Source organism: Vidua macroura, chromosome 1, assembly GCF_024509145.1.
Source record: "Vidua macroura isolate BioBank_ID:100142 chromosome 1, ASM2450914v1, whole genome shotgun sequence".
Taxonomy (NCBI): domain Eukaryota; kingdom Metazoa; phylum Chordata; class Aves; order Passeriformes; family Viduidae; genus Vidua; species Vidua macroura.
Window position 1 is genome coordinate 64,123,506 of NC_071571.1, and position 18,842 is coordinate 64,142,347.

Here is an 18,842-nt window from a genome sequence, read left to right on the forward strand (position 1 = left end):
TGAAGTATCCAGGTAGGATAGTTTATTTGGTATCCAGGATATCTGAACAAATTAGGTGCTTAAACAGTTGGAAAATATTTTTGATCTTTTCAGGAAGGACACAAAATACTGATAGAAAAGGAACAGAACTGTGCTTGAGGGTAAATTTGTGTGGTGTTTAAATTTCATCATCATTTAAAGAATAGTGTTATTCATGTGAACACTTCTTTATAGAGTGAAATGGGAAAATCTTCTTTAAGGAAAGGGAGCCATTCACTTTTTTTCATAAATAAAACCCTGTTCTAAGCTCTTATTTTAATTTGGAAAACATTATTGTAGCATGTTGGCAGGCTGCAGCTGAACACAATCAGTAGGAAGGTGTCCAAAGTCTTACTAATTATTTTGTTAAGTGTTTTCTCATCTACTTTCTGTTAAAAACAGTTATATAGGGTTATAGGCCAGCCTGTTGAATTGTTACTTGGCACTGGACATCTTCAAGCCCTTTGCTTTTGTTTCCTGTTATGAAATGAGAAGCCTGTGTTAGCTCCAGAACATGCCTTCCTTTGAAGATAATCAGGGTCAATCTGAAAGCTTTAATGCAACTCTAAGAACACTTAAAAAGCCAGGATAGAATGGAAGGCTAAATGTCTAGAGGAATTTGTGTTTGAAACTACTGTTGGAAGAAAGATGTTGCACTTGAACTTCAGACCGCTAGGAATTAAAGTTTTTAAATATTCACATATTTTTATACAGACAGTGAACTTTGAGTGGCCAGGCCCAGATTTTTGTTCTTTTCATTAGCTCTGGAGCTATGTCAGTCTTCAGCTACTTCAGATCTGGAGCCAACAAAGGTGGTTTCTGTCCTTCTCCTTTGCAAGTTTCCTATTTCTTCAACTTCTACCTTGAAAAACCTGGGGACATAGTAAAACTCTGTGCTTGTTGCATTTGATATTATGTTGCTGTGTTCAAGTTCCTTGTGCAAGCAGATGTTACAGTAGTAAAAGAAGCTGAGGGTTTTTGCCAATTTCTACCTTTTAGGCCATGAAGGCACCAGAACTGAAGGAAAAATTGGAAGAATCAGAAAAGCTAATAAAAGAGCTGACAGTCACCTGGGAAGAAAAGCTAAGGAAAACAGAAGAAATTGCACAGGTACTTCAGAAATTTTTAGGAGGAAAGCCAGATACTCATATAGTACTAGTCAGCTGAACTTCATGAACTTTAGCAGACTCTGCTGTTTTCCCACCACCTCTTTGAAATGTCTGTGAATTTTTGTCTTTTCCCCTTGTTTCTGGTTTTGGGGTGGGTTCATTTGGTTGTTGGCTTTTCTTTAAAGTCTAGATTTTATTAGCCTTAATCTAGTGGTGATAGTCATGATAGTATTGATAAAAGCCACTATTTGATTTTAAAATAAAACATCAAAGTATGTTTGGGCAGCTCATTTATTTGTAAGACCACAGTGGGACCATAGACATGTTTCCCTTGAAGTGACTAAGGAAGTGAAGAATGACAGAAGGATCAGAATTGTGGGTGGTATTTGTTGCTTTTGCTTTTAGTGATTTCTAGCCAGAAAAGGAAAATGTGTACATGTAGTCACTAATGTTTGTTTATTATTATTTTTGTACATTAAAAAAAAACCCTTCTGGATTCTAGTGTACTCTTCAATCATTGCCTCCATCCACAGCTTGAAGAAAAAGTGGTGTTGGTTTCTCTTTCTAGTCCTGGTGTTCCAGAAGCATATTTTCTGCAACCACTGTTTAAATAATTTTGAAAAAAGAAAAGAAGGGGCGAGGGGAAAACCCAAACCTAACCAGCAAAAAAAAAAAAAAAAAAACACCAAAAAAAAAAAAAAAAAGAACTAAAAAGCCCCACATAAACCACAAAAAACAAACAAACAAAAAACCCAAAATAAAACAAAAAACCCTAACAAAAAGACTCATGTAATCAAGTAAGTGCTTTAGCTGAATTAATAATAAAACTGCAAAAGAATAAGCCTAAACTGTGGCAATGCTATTTTCTAAATCATCTATGACTATGATTATCTTTGAAGTAATTAGAACACATTGTGTTACTTATATATAGGTTTAATAAACTCAGTAGAGCTGTGTAGGTAAGTCTAATAAATTTAATAGGACTGCTTAATTAAGCTCCACTTTGGGGAGGCAGGTGTTTGAGGATTACGTCTAACTTTTCATGGTTGGTGTGTAAAAATAAATTCTACTTACTTTATGGTACCTGTCCAGTATCTGGTGGTGATATGCAGAATACATCCTCAACATGTGTATCTTCAGCTTTAGTTGCTCTGTGCTTGTCCCTACATATTGCAGCAGGCAAGATTAACCTATTTTTGTGCTTGCAGGAGAGGCAAAGACAGCTGGAGAGCATGGGAATCTCCCTTGAGTCTTCAGGTATCAAGGTTGGGGATGACAAGTGTTATCTGGTGAACCTGAATGCAGACCCTGCACTCAATGAGCTTTTGGTTTACTATTTAAAGGTAAGGATGTGAACAGGATATGTACACAGAATGGAAGAACACTTGCTTTGAATTTCTAGCTCTAATTTACTCAGGGGGGATGTAGATTTTTTTGCTGCAGCAAAATAGGGTAGGCCTCCTCCTACTGTTTAGGCTTTTGTTCTCCCTTCGGTTCAGCTCCCTGCAGTTCAGCTTCACTGTTTTCCTAATTGATCTTCTGATTGCCAACAGTAGGAGAAATGCTCAGCGTGGGCTAGTGTTGAGATAAATTCTAGCTTTTCCAGGCAGGATGTGCCTGGCCGGTGGTCTTCTGGCCTGAACTTCAAGCAGGAGCTTCATAGTAGATACTTCTTTTTGTTAGGGAGCTGGGAATTGCTTTAAATAGACTTAACCGTAAAGAGATGATGTTCAGTAGTACTCAGTAAGAATAACATAGTCTTCAATGACAGGAAAGCTTATGAGAGAGGGGGTTAAGAAAAGCACTGCTAAAAATTTGCAGAAATGTATTTTTGCAGTGTCGTTAGCTTTCATACCATTCTGTTTTGCATTTCCCATGCTAGAGTGAAGAAGTGTCAAATACAAACCTAGTAGGTTTGTAGGGAAATGTGAGCTGCTTGTCAATAATATATGAAAGACTATTTTGTCTTATTTTATAGCTACTCTTCTGCTTTGATAGCTGAAGGAGGGCTTAAGTATAGCAAATAAAACACAACCTCTCAAACACTAACAAAATAAACTATTTCAGCAGAACATAAAATATGACTTAGAAGTATGTAGAGAATAGTATGTTTTGTTGAGTTGCTGTATAGCTGTTTTCTGAAAAGCAGAGAAGTGCACCTTGTTTTACTATCCATGCTGTTCTCTTAATTATGCCTATATGACATGACTGATTTTCTTCTAGTTTTTGTGTTTAATGTATGCATGCAGACATAATATGAGAATACTTCTAAATCAGAATTTGTGTGTCACTGCTTTATATTGCTTTAGCTAAAACTGTATGAAGATGAGGTTCAGGGCAGAACAACAGTTTGTGTGTGATTGTTGCAGTCTTCAGATCTGCTGTGGCACCATTTCTGCTAGACAGACACGCAAACTCTGCAGTCTCAGCACTTCAGCTAATATTTTCTTAGTTATGTCAACAGTGGTAGTTTGCTTGTCTCTTAGTAACAGTTTGTTTTCTAGGATCACACAAGAGTTGGTGCAGATACCTCTCAGGATATACAGCTCTTTGGTATAGGAATCCAACCAGAACACTGTGAGATTGATATTGCTTTAGATGGAGAAGTTACACTCACACCAAAAGAAAATGCAAGGTAAGGAAGATCAGCAGCACTTTCCATTGAAATGGAAATTTGCTTTTCTTTGACAGATAGTGACTTTCATGTGTTTTTATTTTACACAGACAGAAATACCTTTATGTTCTGATCAATGAGTATTTTCAATACAGTTGACTTAAACAGATACTTAGAGGGGAAATTTGGCGATTAAGAATTCCCTGCACATGTAAACACCCACCCACCCACTCTGCGGGGCAACAGGCTATCAGTGGTATGGCTTGGAATAAGCCATCCAGGAAGGTATTTGGTAGGAGTGAGGGGCCATTGCCTGTCTGCATCTTGGGTTATAACAAGATCCCTCAGATGCTGCTGGCTGTCCTGGCCTGTGTGATGGGATTGTAGCCTGTGTCTTGATGGCAGAGAATAAATGGTGCCTGTTGAGTAGTTCCTGTTGTAAAGTTCAGTATTTTGTGAGGAAGAGGTGCTTTAAAGGTCTGAATTCTTTTCTAAATCCTTAATTACTGTTGTGTCTAGTTAATATGCAGTGTAAAGTAACACTTCACCTTTTGTTTCTACTTCTGTATTTTAATCATTTTTCATCCCAGGCCACTGTTGCTCCTTGGGTGGAATTATAAATGTCTTTGTCACTTGATCTCCAATAGCATGTGATAAAGCAGTACTTGTGTCCTAGTTAATAGTCATGCTGCTTGTCTGAAATTTGAGTATCTAAATAATGTACAGATTAGTATCAGAATGAGAAACTGAAGTTTGAGAGACACATAAAAATCTGATTTCTTTCATTCTTCCTTTAGTAAAATGCATTTGTATTTTTCTTCTGCAGCCTACAGTACAAAATTTCAAACAGATGGGATTCAGGCTTGTGGTGATAGAGTTACTGTACTGGAAATCAGTCATTTTGACTGGCAGGAACAAGGGCACATGTCAGTGGAAAAAAATATATTTTGTTTTACTCATGGCTGATCTGCAATGCTTAAGTAACTGTTCTTAAGATATGAGTATCAACAGAAATTTAACTACCAGAATTTCATTGAAAAAAGTTAAAGATGTGATTTAAAATGAAATGCTTACGTGTTTGTGTTGACTTACATGAGAGAGACTGCTGAAATGAGAGTGCTCTATCTGAAAAGCCTTTTTCATTTTACTGAATTTTTTCCCCTTTGAAATAAAATGTTCTGCTGCGTGACTCACACATGCAAAAGTTCAACAGCTCAATTTTTCCCATTTTGTGATTGAAACTTAAATACAAAGAAACCTACAAAGAAATACAGCAGTATACCAGATGTTCGCAAAAATAGACCCTTGTTAATAATAGAGACTCTATTTGTTGAAAGAATAAAACTTGGATCTAAGAATCTTTTCTTACGCGTGAATGCCGAATATGTTAACAGCATGTTTCACAAGTCGGTGTTGACTAAGTTGTATCTTGAAGAGCTCTATCAGTAGGATTTGCATACATTTATGTTTGGACTTCATAAGTTTATAAGAAACAGGCAGTGACCCAGTTTGAGAAACAGGCATTTAAAGAAAACTTTGCAACCAAAATCAACCCTGTCTGTGTGTTTACTGAAGAGTTGTACCAGCCAAAGCCAGAGGGGAAAGGTGCTAATTCTGACAATAGAAATCAGACCAGTAACTTTCCCATTGATCCTTTCATGAGAACCTAGCTGGTTTGGTACCATATGATTCAAGTGACTGTCAGTAGATGGGAGAAACAGCAGCTCTTCAATCTTTTATATTCAGGATTTCACTGGAGTTGTATTTTTTTCTTTCAGATCCTGTGTAAATGGTGCACTGGTATGTTCTGCCACTCAGTTATGGCATGGAGATAGAATATTATGGGGAAACAACCACTTTTTTAGGTAATAGTTAATGTTTATATTCCACCCATTTTACATTCAGCCTATTTTTTTCCTTTCATTGTTCTAGATAATTTTTTTTTATAAACTGAATTTCCATCTTTACTCAGAATAAATTTACCAAAGAGGAAACGTCGAGATTGGCTGAAAGACCTTGAGAAAGAAACCTCCTTAGGAGAGCATGATCTGGATGCAGCTAGTGAAGCTTCTTCAGAGCCAGACTACAACTATGAGTTTGCACAAATGGAAGTTATTATGAAGACACTGAATAGCAATGGTAAGGCAACTGTCAGATAAAAATGTTCTTTTGGGTTGTGTAACAAATTCATCCTGGAACTCAATTTCTGGGTCAAACAAGCAATACACTTGTTCCAGGGGTATTTGGAGGATTTTTAGGATAAGATATTATACAGAAACAATGTTAAGTGTGTGCATATATATATATATATATATATATATATATATATATATATATATATGTAAAAAAAATATGTGCACCTAGGTATAAATACACACACAGGTTAGTAGTTGGTTTGTGCCCTGACACGATTTTATCTGTACCTCTGCTCTCTTTTATAGTGCAGCTGAGTTGTAACCATATGCCTGTCAAATGATCATCGAAGTTTACTAAATTCTTGGTTTTGCAAGTTACTGTAGAAAAAAGGGATGCATCATATATGGCTCAGTTAGCTCCTTTTTGTTTCAAATGTTACTGACACCATTTTAACCTTATTAAAAAAACATTGAAATGATAAAGCAATAAGCAAATGCCAACTTGTTTTTCCACTCTTGATCACTCTCAATATTTCATTTCATCTTTGTTAAAACAAATTGTGATGCTTTTTTGGAACAACACAATAAGGTACAATATAGATAAAATAATGGTATGGTGTATATAAAATAATATGGCTTTTTCATGATTTCCAGAAGGCAGGTCATAATTCATGTAATACAATAGAGTATAAAGAAATGCTGAAAAACTTGGTAAACTACAGAATGCTTTGTACAGGTGTTTTAAATACACAAAATCAGAGAGGCAAATACCTTGGAGTTTGGTCCCTGATCAAGAAGACACAGTAGATGGTGGTTCATTGTTTTCTGTTCTCCTTTCTTCATCTCTTCACAGTATTTCCATTTTTTGCTTTGGTTTGCATGTTGAAATACAGCATTTACTTTTTATTTCGCCTCCTCTTACTGTTTTACTTTCTCTGTTTTGCCATTGAGTACAGGATGATGGTTTCATATGTTTGATGCAGCAATACTTTGCAGGGTTTTTTACAGTTTAATGAGGTTGCTTGTGTGAGTTACAAGATCAGGTCACTTAAATTGATATGAAATTGCTGTTTGATAACAGGAATAATCTCATTATGGTTCACTCATACCAGGAGATGAATTTCAGATGAATCTGCCATCATGGTGGTCTTCAGTCTTGTCATCCCTTGTGAAGATTCTGTTGCCCGTTTTAAGGCCTCAAACCATCCCATATCTGTGCCAAAACTGGGACAAAGGTTTTGAACTCAATTGGCTTGTGCATGAGGCTGCTGGAAAAGTCTGAAAGCATTAATTGATGCTTGATCTGCTTGTTACTAACTGGAGATTTGACTCAAGTGTATCAGTCTGTAATGAACAGGGGGTCACATTTTTTGGTTTTCATGTGTTATCCAAGTGATTGAAATGATTGTTCACAACATTCCAAGTGTCTTTACATTTTAGTTCAGTAAGCTTTTCTGATTGTGGTCCAGACCAGTTTTTATTTTCGTTGATTGCTTTCTGTGTCTTGGTCAAGAACAGTTTCAGACCTTGCTGTTTCTTAAAGCTCTTTCTTCTCTACTGCAGAACAAGTGTTTGTAGTCATACACGTCACTCTGTTTCAGAAGGGTCATATCCCAGTTTCTGCTGCTTCTGCTCACTCCCACATAGGTGTTGCTTAACTAAATTGGAGTAGTTAGTGATAATAAAATGCTGACAAAACAAGTGACTGTGAGGATCATAGCCTGCTCTTTTGATTTGAAGTTAGATAAACAGCACTTTCTCAGTGGTATAGCTAAAGTACCTTTTTTCTCACAGGCTTTCAGTTTGTTGTGTAAGTGAAGTGGCTTTGCTACAGTACCATTTATTTATTCTTCCTTAAAAAGAAAAATAGATGTGAGTAAGGAGGAAGAAATAACTAAATGCTTGAAGACTGTTAATTCTATTACACATATTCTCTGGGGAAGTCCTAAGAGGGGAAAGAAGAGGTATTTTAAAAATTTGATTAGATAATTATTTTATAATCTTGTATAGATACAGCCCAAAAGCAAGAGGGTTTGGTTTTCCTTTGTTTTGGTTTTTGGATTCTTCCCCCCCCCCCGGGATTTGTTTGAGAATTATAATCCTCTTTAAATAAATATCCTGGCTTCTCCAGGGTGCAAACACATTTGTTTTTACGGCATGTAACCAGTACAACAGTGTCACAGACTCCATCCGGCTCCAAAGAGCCTCTGAGGAAAATATGTAACTTTGAAAACTGCTGTAAAGAAAACATCCCGATTCTTTCCTTCCTTCAGCATGTTAACTTTCTTTGTGGGATTCTGTCAGATCAGCTTTGTACTGCTAATTTGTGATGCTGGTCAAACACAGAATGCATCAAAGAAGTTTACTTTATTCTTGTATACTGTGCAGCAGTTAAGTAAACAACGTGATTAGGTTAGGCAGCTTCTCATTTTAGCAAACAAAACTGTTACAGTTCAGGGAGAGGATTTTCATAAAACTTAGCAAAGCAGCCTGTGTCATAACCCTTTTCTAGCTTGCTTAGACAAATATACTTGCAAGAAATGTTAGGGAATTTATTCAGCATCAGTGTGACTGGATTAACAGATTCCAGATGTGAATTAAGTGACATTGTAGCAAGGTAATAAATGCTGCTCATCCTATGAAGAAAATAGATCTTTATATTCTGTGTTAGTAGTGTATGATTTTGCAGGGGATTAACTGCATATGAATATTTTTTCAGGGTCATTGAACTCTTGTCATATAAATATGTAAAGGATTGGGACTTGGAACTTCTAACACTGTATGGAATTTGCTGTGTATTTGGCAGGCACTGGGTAGGATCTTCCTTAATTTATTTGACTTTGCATGAGGAAGCCAAAATTGCAGAACATGGTGTTTAAATTTAATTTAAACACTGTTGTAGCTCTTTTGAATTGTAAAAAATTATGACTGTTTATTTCTTCAAATTCTACCTTGATAGTTTATAACTCACACCATATTTTTTTTCCTGTGACAGCCTTAAATGTTTTCTTAGTAAACTCTTTCAAAAGCTAAATTAAAAAGTTTTCTAAGACTGTGAATTTACCTTTTGCATTACAAGACAAGCATAATCCTTCTATTTTTTCCCAAGCAGTACAGGATTATGTTACAACTGCAAAGTTTTATACTAGGTTCTTGCATCTCGTTCCAAATACTTATCATGGTGTGATTTGATCCTATGGTTGTTGTGATCCTGTAAATCTAAGTAGCTGAAAAGTTTACTTTTATTAAAAAAATCTGCTTCTTGAACTCATAGCTGCTCTTTGAGCCATTTAGGAAAGTCTCATCTTAATGAGTCAGCCTTAGATTAATTCCCTGTGTTTGCAAACACAATGGAGGGATTTTAATTTCTTCCATGTCTCTATCATCTGCGTAATACCTGATTTTCTCAAACATTCTTATAAATAACTAAAATTGGTTTGGGGAATTATGCAGCAAAGCATGGTATTATCTGGAGGAGTTAGGAGGATCATGATGGTGCAGATGAACATTGATAACTTGGTTTGTAGTCCAGAATTTTAGAACTTGGTTCAGTCAGGGTTTTTTTGTTGCACTGTTTAAAAGCTAATAATAGCTAACTTCTTTCTGAGAATGTCATGTACTAAAAAGTAATATTTCTAGTTATTTTAAGACACTTTTATGCATCACTAGTTTGCTATTTATACTGACTGATTTTTAACTTTGTGGTTTATAATTACCGTTGTGGTGGTATTTATGATGCCTTTGTGTGAAGCCAGTGATTTCTTCCATGAATAAGGCCAGGGACACAGAAGCAACTTGCAGAAGTGTTTGCAAAAAGCAAAGAGAAGATGGTTTATAACTAAATCACACAGATGTGTTTTTTGGTTTTGTGGGGTTTTTTTGAGTGGCACACCTCTAGTCACAAAATGGGACAGTGTAATTAAATCTAGGTTTATTTTTCTCCCTCCTTTGCAATAGACTGGCATCCCTAAAAGTTGCAGCAGCTCCTTTTTTTTTTTTAGTTTAATAATGAAATGGAAGAGGTATCACAAACAGTTATTTTAAAGCTGAAGTTCTTTGCATTTGAAAATCCTGGCATGTCGTAGAGCTGCAGTATTGCTTCCTCTAACAGTCAACCCTCCGGCTTCAGAACTCCTATCCCTTCCTCTTGTGGTGTACAGAATCAGCAATCTATTGGGTGGTGTGCTGTCACTCATCTAGATTGGTCCTCTTGCAAACAACTTTTTTTGCTATATTTGAGCTTTCAGAGATTTGTGCATGAACCAGGTATATATACTGGTAGTACACAGAGCTTAATCTATTAAATGGCTCTTTCAGAGGCACAGGCATTGGACCTAAGCTCGGGAACAGAGAGAGTAATGTCTCATTAATTTGAATGCACTTCAGATTTATCCCTAGCTGATTGACACAAGCAGTTTTTTCAGGATAGAATATCCAAACAGATATTTGTTCTGTGTTGATACCGAGATGAAATATGTTTTGTAAAGCTAAATGCAGAAGGCCCCCCCACAGACGTATTTCATCTGCCTCAGTGCTGTGCAGCACATTAGCGCAGTGTGATGCGTGATCAGTCATTTGTTTGTCTCAGTTTTCATCTGCTGCTCTCCAACATGTTTCATTCTCTGCCAAAACAGAGAAAGTACATTGCTTTTTACTTCCTTAAGTTGTTTCCTCCTCTGGTTAACATCATCTTCCCTTGTGTTTTGCTTTGTTTTCTTATTAATTTGTTTCCTTTTCCATCCATTTGTTTTTTCCTACTGGGATTCTGGAATATATTATAACTACACAGCACTTAAATGTGCAATAGGCAAGGGTCTTAACCATTGTTCCAGCCTTCTGCATGCCATTTATTTTTTTAATTTTAGTTTGGGTGTATCTATTTAATGCAATATTTATTACTTTGGATTCTGTTTTGGGATGCAATTTGTGTTTGCAGACTCTGGGGTACGTTGATTGCTGTTACCAACTAAAGAATGGGTGTCCTGTAATGCTGAAATGGCATTTTCTCATGTTTTCTGGGTTTTTTTTTTCCTCTTTTTTTCCCCTTCCCTTCTTTATAGACCCAGTACAAAATGTGGTCCAGATCTTGGAGAAGCAGTACTTGGAGGAGAAGCGGAGCGCTCTGGAGGAGCAGCGGGTGATGTATGAGCGTGAGTTGGAGCTGCTGCGGCAGCAGCTCTCCCCCGAAAGGCAGCACCAGCATGGCAGCGACAGGCTCTCCTACACTGCTCAGGCTGCACAGCAGAAAGTGAATCTCTGGACAGAGGAGAGGTAAGAATACCAGAGTTAAAACAAACAAAGTAGTAAGAACTACAAATGGTGAAAGATGTGGCTGGAACCTTGCATCCAAAATCAGTAACACTTTTTGTGGAGTTGATGTGCAGAATAAGATCTGCACTTCCACCAAAGCATTAGCATTTTGTTTAGGGCTGAATTGTAATGTTTAACATGTGGAAGATTTAACACACAAAAGACATAAAAAATGTAGCTTTTTTTGAGCAATATTATAGTTCAGTTTTCTGTGGTTTGCTTTTTGTTGGTTTGTTTTTTCTTTTTTTTTTTAACTTGAAAGCTGCTTATGAAATGTTTGGTTTTGCAATTACTGTTTTAGTTAGTGAAAAAAAGAAAAGAATAGTGCAGAAAGGTAAACTTGTCAACTAAGACTAAAGAGTCCAGTAAGGAGTATTGTGTTTACAGGTACACAATGAAAGCAGTAATATTTTGCGATCAAAAAGCCATAAAAAATACAGAGAATGGGGAACAGTGTATGTTTGTACATGTGTGTTTCTAAACGTAAGCCCAGCTTTAGCAGAGAATTGCTCTCGTTGAGCTGTTTAGGAAGTTAAAGGCTTGCCATGAGGTGAATCGGCCTCTTTGCAAAGGAATAACAGGCAGCTGAATGCAGCCTTCATGAAAGACCATCATGAGGTTTGTGGGAACAGTTGAAAGGCAGTCTAGGAAGATGTTAGAAGAATGTCTACATTTGACAATGGAAGAAGCTTGTTCTTGGTGTCATTGAGGAGAGAAGGATGCCAGCTCCATGGAGAGAAGTTCAAGGGGCAGCAACCGAAATGATTTAAGTTTTCTGAATACCAGTGAGTATTCTGTCATGGGGCTAATTTAGCAGGAAGAATGCCTAGATGTTCTAACAGGTTGCTTGTAAATTTATTTCATCTGTTTCTTTTAAAACAGAAGCTTCCTTATTCACTCAGTGGTTGTTTTTCTATATGTAGCGAGTTTGTGTGCTCTTTTTTATGTAAGTATTTTTTGCTTTATTCTTCACCATTAAAAAACCAAATCCATTTACAAGAGGGATCTAAACCAAGATAGTGAAGATTGTTTTGCAGCTTTAAGTTGAGAGTGTCAGAAATAGAACAAAACAGATCTTGGTTTAGGTTTTGTGCAAGATTTTGTTTTGTAATTTCTTCCCAGTTCAGCCTGGGAAAAAAACCTAAACAAATAGCTAACTGTTGACCAGTGATGACTAGAATGTTTTTCATGGCAAGTGTAGGGAGAAGCAGTTCTATGATTCAACATTAATTAAAATAATTGTTTGCCCCTGTAAAAGCTAAAAACAGAATCATTGGGATCTGAATGTAAAATGTCGCAGACTCATGGTTGGGATTTGCAGACTCTTTTAGGGCTGCACAAGGAGTGCAGAGTGAGAAATGTGTTAGCTGGAGGCCTTTGTATTTAGAACTGCTTTGAGCACAGCAAGGTCCTCAAGAAATCATTGATAACGAACTGCAGCAGCAGAGAAGAGAACTGGGCTTACTGGTAGTGGAGGCAGTACCTCTAGAAAGATGCAGCAGAAGGGAAAAGGGAGTAGCAAAAAACTTGCCTGTCCTTGGGAGCTGTGAAGAGAAAATGGTAATTGATTTGCTTAAGATTACCCACCATAACTAAGTAATCACAAAAAAGAGAATCTAGAGTGATATCAAGGCTAAGTGTTCCATCAGCTTTCATTTCTCAGTAGTTATTAGGTCTTTCTGAGGAGGAGCTATGCTTTGAACAAGAAGTTTTGCCTCTGAATTTCATGGGTGAATGCTATACTCTGTATAACTGTTGAACTGCTTGAAGCCTGTACTTTGCTGCATTGTAAAGAAAAAGAGAATGGATTCTCTTTGGAGCAATTCATGAGCAGTCTGATAATGTTTTGGTGATACTGCCATTGACTAAGCGGTTTTCTGGAAGAACTCATTATCAGTTTCCTGTCCTTCAGAATATCCTTTTAGGTATACTTTTTATTTATTTGTAGTTCTAGAAAAGGTTTTGGCTGCTGAAAAAATAGGAAAAAAATCATCTTAAAAAAGAAACCAGGAAAAAAATCTTTGAGTGGTTTCTGCTGTAAAAGCATGGCAACATGTTGCTGAGTGGATGTTTACCAGCCAACTGGCCAGAGGTCAAGAAATCCTGAGAAGAATGGGAAGACTGGATGTGAAAAATGTGTAAAAGTTCAAAGAGTCTGAATTGCAGGGGATTTGGTGGGTGTAGTTTTAGCTGTCTCTCTGTTGCTGTTGCAAATGAAGCTGAGCTCTAATGGATCAGCCAGCAAAATTAATTTGATAGGTATCATATGTGGGCATGTGGCTGTATCTGTCAGATCAGTTGGAACACATTGCACAGAGGTTATTCCCACTTTCTGTTGACTGTGGAAGGACAGATGATACCTGGCCTGTTGTTAAATCCTGTTGGCATAAAGTTAACCCATTGTAACTTTGAACAAATTTTATTTGCTGGGGAGGTGGTGAGTGTCAGTTGTTTCTCTTTGTCTGGCTTAAATGATTATTTCAGGATTTCATGTTCAATGAGTATTTGCTCCAGTTAATACCCTAGTGGAGCTTGTCATATGTTTAATGTTGTGAGAATTAAAAAATCCTTTTTTTTTTTTCTCTCTCTCCTTAACTTTCTGGAATGTTTCGGGCACAGCTGTATGTAGAAAAACACAACTGTTATAAGAACTGCCCATAATAATTGGTTGAGTTACTTGTAAGTTTGCCTTACAGTCTTAAACCATTCTTTTCTCAAGAATCTAGCTAATATTGGTGTGGGAGCCTCCCAAAAAGCTTTCCAGATTCTGGTGTCCCAGATTAAGGAAGTGACTGGCTGTAGCTGGATCCAATGGCTCTCACAGCCCTTACATACAGATAAAAGCTGCCTTCTGTTTCCCAAGTTAGGCAGTTGTTTTACAGTGACTGTAGGTGTAGTGCAGTCTCAGTATCAAATACTTTCTTGTGATTAATTTTTGACTACCTTAATTTGCCATGTGAATCCAGAATTATAGCTCACTGTGGAATGTGTCACTCTCATGGTCTGGAATTGCTTATTTAATTTTGATAGCCTGGATAACAGAAGCAAGAAGCAGGGGAAAATGAATTTTCCATCTAATGCTGGGAGGAGATATGGAGGAAGTTGCTAAAAATTCACTGACAGTAGCAGCTATTTCAGACCCAATAAAACCTACCACTGTTGCAAACCGAGGCTGGGTAGGGGAGAGAGACAAAGCTGCATGTTTTAGCATGTTAAAGGCCCTAAAATTCAGGGCTGCTTGTTAATACTGCTGGCTATTTACCACTTTGGTTGTGGTATCAGGGGAGTGTCAGAGTGCAGTTTGAATTATCCATTCCTTGGGATTTTTTGGAAAAAGATAACACTCAACTAGAATTCTGTTGGTGACTGAGAGATGTGTTAGCAGCGGGCAAACTTTGGCTGTATTCATAGGAAGAATATGTTCCTCCTACAGTTGTATAATTTAAGGTGTTTCATAGAAATGAGAAGTGTATGTGCTCAACATGTACCATATTTCAGTAGGACTTAGCATAGAAAGGCTAAAAAAATCATACAGGGGAGAGGTGGTGACTGAAATATCCAAAGTTTGATCTTGAGTTTTATAAAGTGATGAGACACAGGAAGTGCTGTTGAGATTACAAAGAAAGGCAGAATGAACTTTGCTCAGAGGATAATCATGATCATTTTAAAAGGTAATTTAAAGATGTGACTCCCAGGTGAGGGCATATCTTAGTACACAGGTGTATGTATAGTGTGTGTCATAGCAGGTTTGCCAGGTGTTGCATTAGAGTAGATTTGCTCAGACAGGCCTGAGAAACCTCTTTGGAATTTGTCCAGAAACTGAGTGCACAGGCTTTAACCTGTGCTCATCCATTTGTTGCTTAAAAGATACCTTGGGTAAATAGGATTTAAGTGGGTTTTATTTATATTTTTTTAATGTGTACGCTTCAGTAAGTGGGGGGAGGTCTGCGGTCACTGCTAATCCCTTGGAGTGATACAGAGCTGTGGCCTGCAGTGAATGCAGGTTCTAACATTATGGTCTGAGGAAGAGCAGGTTTTATCAAGATGAAGTCTAGCATGTTGGGACTGGTAGATTCTTTGGAACAGGACTCCAGATTAAAGGCAAAGACAGCTGCAATTATTTCATTTCTTGAAAATTCGAAATGTCCTCAGGGCTTTAAACAAATCATCACTGTACCAGCTCTTGTATTACCGGGACTTTTTATTTGGGCATCACCGTACTAGACGTGCCTCAACAGTAATTTGTTTGTTTAATATGTGATCACTGCTTTCCCTCAATGAAATTATGTGTTTTGTGTTCACTGACACAGTGCTACTCAGCATTTCCTCTTAAACTTGTTTCAGAAAAGTCTTTGTTAGCACCTCTATTTGCAGCTTTCCAATAATAGAAATAGGTTTCTGTGTATTTTTCATGTTACCTACTGCACCACAGGGATGAATTGTTTCGACAGAGCCTGGCTAAACTTCGAGAGCAAATAGTAAAGGCAAATACTCTGGTGAGAGAAGCAAACTTCTTAGCAGAAGAAATGAGTAAGCTAACAGATTATCAAGTAACACTTCAGATCCCTGCTGAAAACCTCAGTGCCAACAAAAAGGTAACGATAACAAAGAATGCTGGAAAACGTAGCTTTGTGGCTAAACTTTGTAGACCTTGAGCCAATAAAATGTTACTTTTGTTAGATTATGCATAGACAAAATAGAAGTGCTACCTGATTAATATACTGAAACTGAGTAATTAAGCAATTAAGTAAACATGGCAAGAGCATTAAGTATGGCTCTTGCTGTTTTAAAGTGTGTGATCACCATATGTGCACTGCATATGAACAGAAATGTATGTTCCTATAGAACCTGCATTTTAGTTATGTCTGCAGAAATTAATGGGTTTTGTTACGGTTTCCTACAATTTTATGTCTTAAAGGGTTTTACAGTGCTGCGGTAGATACAATAGCAATTAGGATAATATGCTTGTCCTAGAGGCTTTGACTGAGTGTGTCCTATGGGAATGGTCATGTTTGAGAAGGATAAAGAGATCTGGAAGGTTGGAGATGTGTATAGGCCATGCAGTGTCTGAGGACAGAAGTAGCATGACTGGCATGCAGAGAGAAGCTGCATGTTCTGTATTTTATTCCTTTCTAGGAATGCAGTTTGAGTGAAGAGTTAAACTACTTACATGGACATTTGCTGCACTGATTGTTTTTTCTTCTGATTTAGAGGGGTGCAATAGTAAGCGAGCCGGCAATTCAGGTGAGAAGAAAAGGAAAAGGTACTCAAGTGTGGACTATTGAGAAACTGGAGAACAAATTGATTGACATGAGAGATCTCTATCAAGAATGGAAGGAGAAAATTCCTGAGGTAATTTATATATTTTTAAAATTGATCAAAGATTGAGTTTGTTTTCTTTATATCCCTTTTAATATGTTATAGACATCAAGTGCAATGACTTTGTATATGAAAGAATAGGGTGCTATGTTTTTTAAAAAAAACAAAACCAAACCAAACAAAAATCCAGAACAAAACCAGTATGACTAATACTAAATATTCAAAATCCCCACGCGTAATAAAACACAGGTATGTCCTATCTCACTTGTGTTTTCAGATGTTAAGTATGCTGATGTCAGATATAATTGTGCTGAGACTCACAATGCCACTAAGAGCCTATGTTTACCTGGTATGCAGATGACCACCAACTCTGAAAGGAAGCAGTAAGCTGCATTAGAAATAAAATTATTTAATGTGTCAAAGCTAGCAAGGATGCTGCATAAGGTGCAGAACATACTAGTGGGATAAAACTTGATTTTAAACTATGAAATATTCTTTAATTTCATTTGTATATTTCCCAGCCTTAAAGCAGGGAAGAAAACAATTGAAGATACTTAGTCTACATTAGCATTTCTGTCAAAACCAAGTGGTGTTTTGTGAGAATTCAGGTAGCACATTAGCCTTGGCAAATAAGCATGAGATTTGCCAAAAACTTGCATGTTTATTAGAAAGAGAGATGATATTCGGTATTCCAGAAGACATCATCTAAGTATCCAGGTAGAAGTGCATAGGAAATATACCTTATTGTCTTGTGGCTGTTAGGAAGCACCTAAATTACTTGTATCAAGAATAATTCTTAAATATGTTTGAACAACTCTTGTGCCTTTGTTACATGCTTTGGACGGGACAATGGGAATCTCTAAAATCATAACACAGGGGAGGTCAAGCACTTCATCTGTGCCCATTGAAGACAACGATGATTTTACTGCTGACTTTAGTAAGAACTGATAGCACATATTTGAATATATTATGTCTGCCTGAGCCAGGATCATTCTTTCCATGACCTATGTCGTCCATAATGCATGTGTTCTATGTGCTACATAGAAACACGTAGGTCAAATGCATGTGTTGAAGACAGAAGAGGAGAGGAAGGGAAGGAACTAAAAAATTCACTGAGGAGTGCATATTGTGCTAGGAATCCGCATGAATTCTTTGTGGCTGTATGGGGAATGCTGCAGGTGTGATCTCAGCTCTGTGGGAGTCATACGAACACTGTTGACTTAAGTAGGAATCATCGTGCACCTTCCCTTTGCCCTTGTAGTAGTGGTAGCCAGCAGCCAGAGCAGCACAACCTGAGGATGGTTTGACCTCTTGTTTAAGAAGTATAAGCAGAGCAGAAAAGGTGAAACATCTTGAAATCAATGGCTACTGCAATTGCTCATGGTAAAGTCTGCTTTGCCTTGACATAGCTAAAATATGCAGGTCGTCTTATTATTATATCCTGTAGTAAAGAAAGGATTGTATAATGTCTCATCTCAAAGATTTCATTTCAAATTTGTAATATGATTCTAGTCTCTTTCTGCCTGTGTAACAGGAAGGAACAAAGATGGGTAGTGGAATCATTTTTGTGCCACGACCTTTTAATACTATGAGGTTATTTGATCTCCTGTTCCCACACTGGTGGTTTTGTGACATCTCTTTCATTATCTCTAAAACAGATAAGGAAGCTGATTGGCAAGAGAGGTGATCCTTTCTATGAAGCGCAGGAGAACCACAACTTGATCGGCGTCGCCAATGTGTTTCTGGAGTGCCTTTTCTACGACGTGAAGCTGCAGTACGCTGTGCCCATCATCAGCCAGCAGGGCGAGGTAGGGCTGGACTGGGCATGCTGAGAGCTCCTGCAGGACTCTTGGTGCTCCTTGTGCACCAGGGGTTTAGCAAGCAAATGGTGCCTGCTGTCTTGTTCCCCAGTGAATAAGTGTTTTTCAAGTGGCCTTGTATGTTCTCTGTGTAATTGCCTTCAGGTGGCAGGGCGGCTGCATGTTGAAGTAATGCGTGTCACTGGGTCTGTCCCAGAACGTGTGGTAGAAGGAGATGACTCGTCTGAGAACTCCAGTGAAAGTGGGAGTCTGGAAGTCATGGATAACAATGGAGAAATTATTCACAGAGCAAAAAAGCTCTCCTGTAGGGTGAGTAAGAACACCTGATGAAGTTTACAGTTTTGAGTCTCTGTAACTATGTAGCCAGTCTGATGTAAAGTACTAGGCTATATAGACTATTGCTTGCTGAAAAGTCTCTGACAGGACTTCTCTTGTTCCAGTTCAGGGTAGGCCAGTCAGTGGTTTCCAGTGGCTCATTTAATTTGTTTTAGTTTCTAGTAGATGCAGATCCGCACCA

The 18,842-nt window shown here is 37.5% G+C and overlaps 1 protein-coding gene across 1 annotated transcript in view; it reads left to right on the forward strand.

The window, feature by feature from the left end:
• Positions 1–18,842, forward strand: part of LOC128809484 (kinesin-like protein KIF13A) — a 65,308-nt gene that overhangs the window by 23,718 nt on the left and 22,748 nt on the right. The window contains exons 10-19 of the mRNA XM_053981508.1: positions 1,018–1,128; positions 2,336–2,470; positions 3,632–3,762; positions 5,520–5,606; positions 5,714–5,880; positions 10,937–11,147; positions 15,619–15,781; positions 16,398–16,538; positions 18,164–18,313; positions 18,470–18,634. Coding sequence (XP_053837483.1) covers positions 1,018–1,128; positions 2,336–2,470; positions 3,632–3,762; positions 5,520–5,606; positions 5,714–5,880; positions 10,937–11,147; positions 15,619–15,781; positions 16,398–16,538; positions 18,164–18,313; positions 18,470–18,634 — 1,461 coding nt within the window. The remainder of the gene's footprint in view (positions 1–1,017; positions 1,129–2,335; positions 2,471–3,631; positions 3,763–5,519; positions 5,607–5,713; positions 5,881–10,936; positions 11,148–15,618; positions 15,782–16,397; positions 16,539–18,163; positions 18,314–18,469; positions 18,635–18,842) is intronic.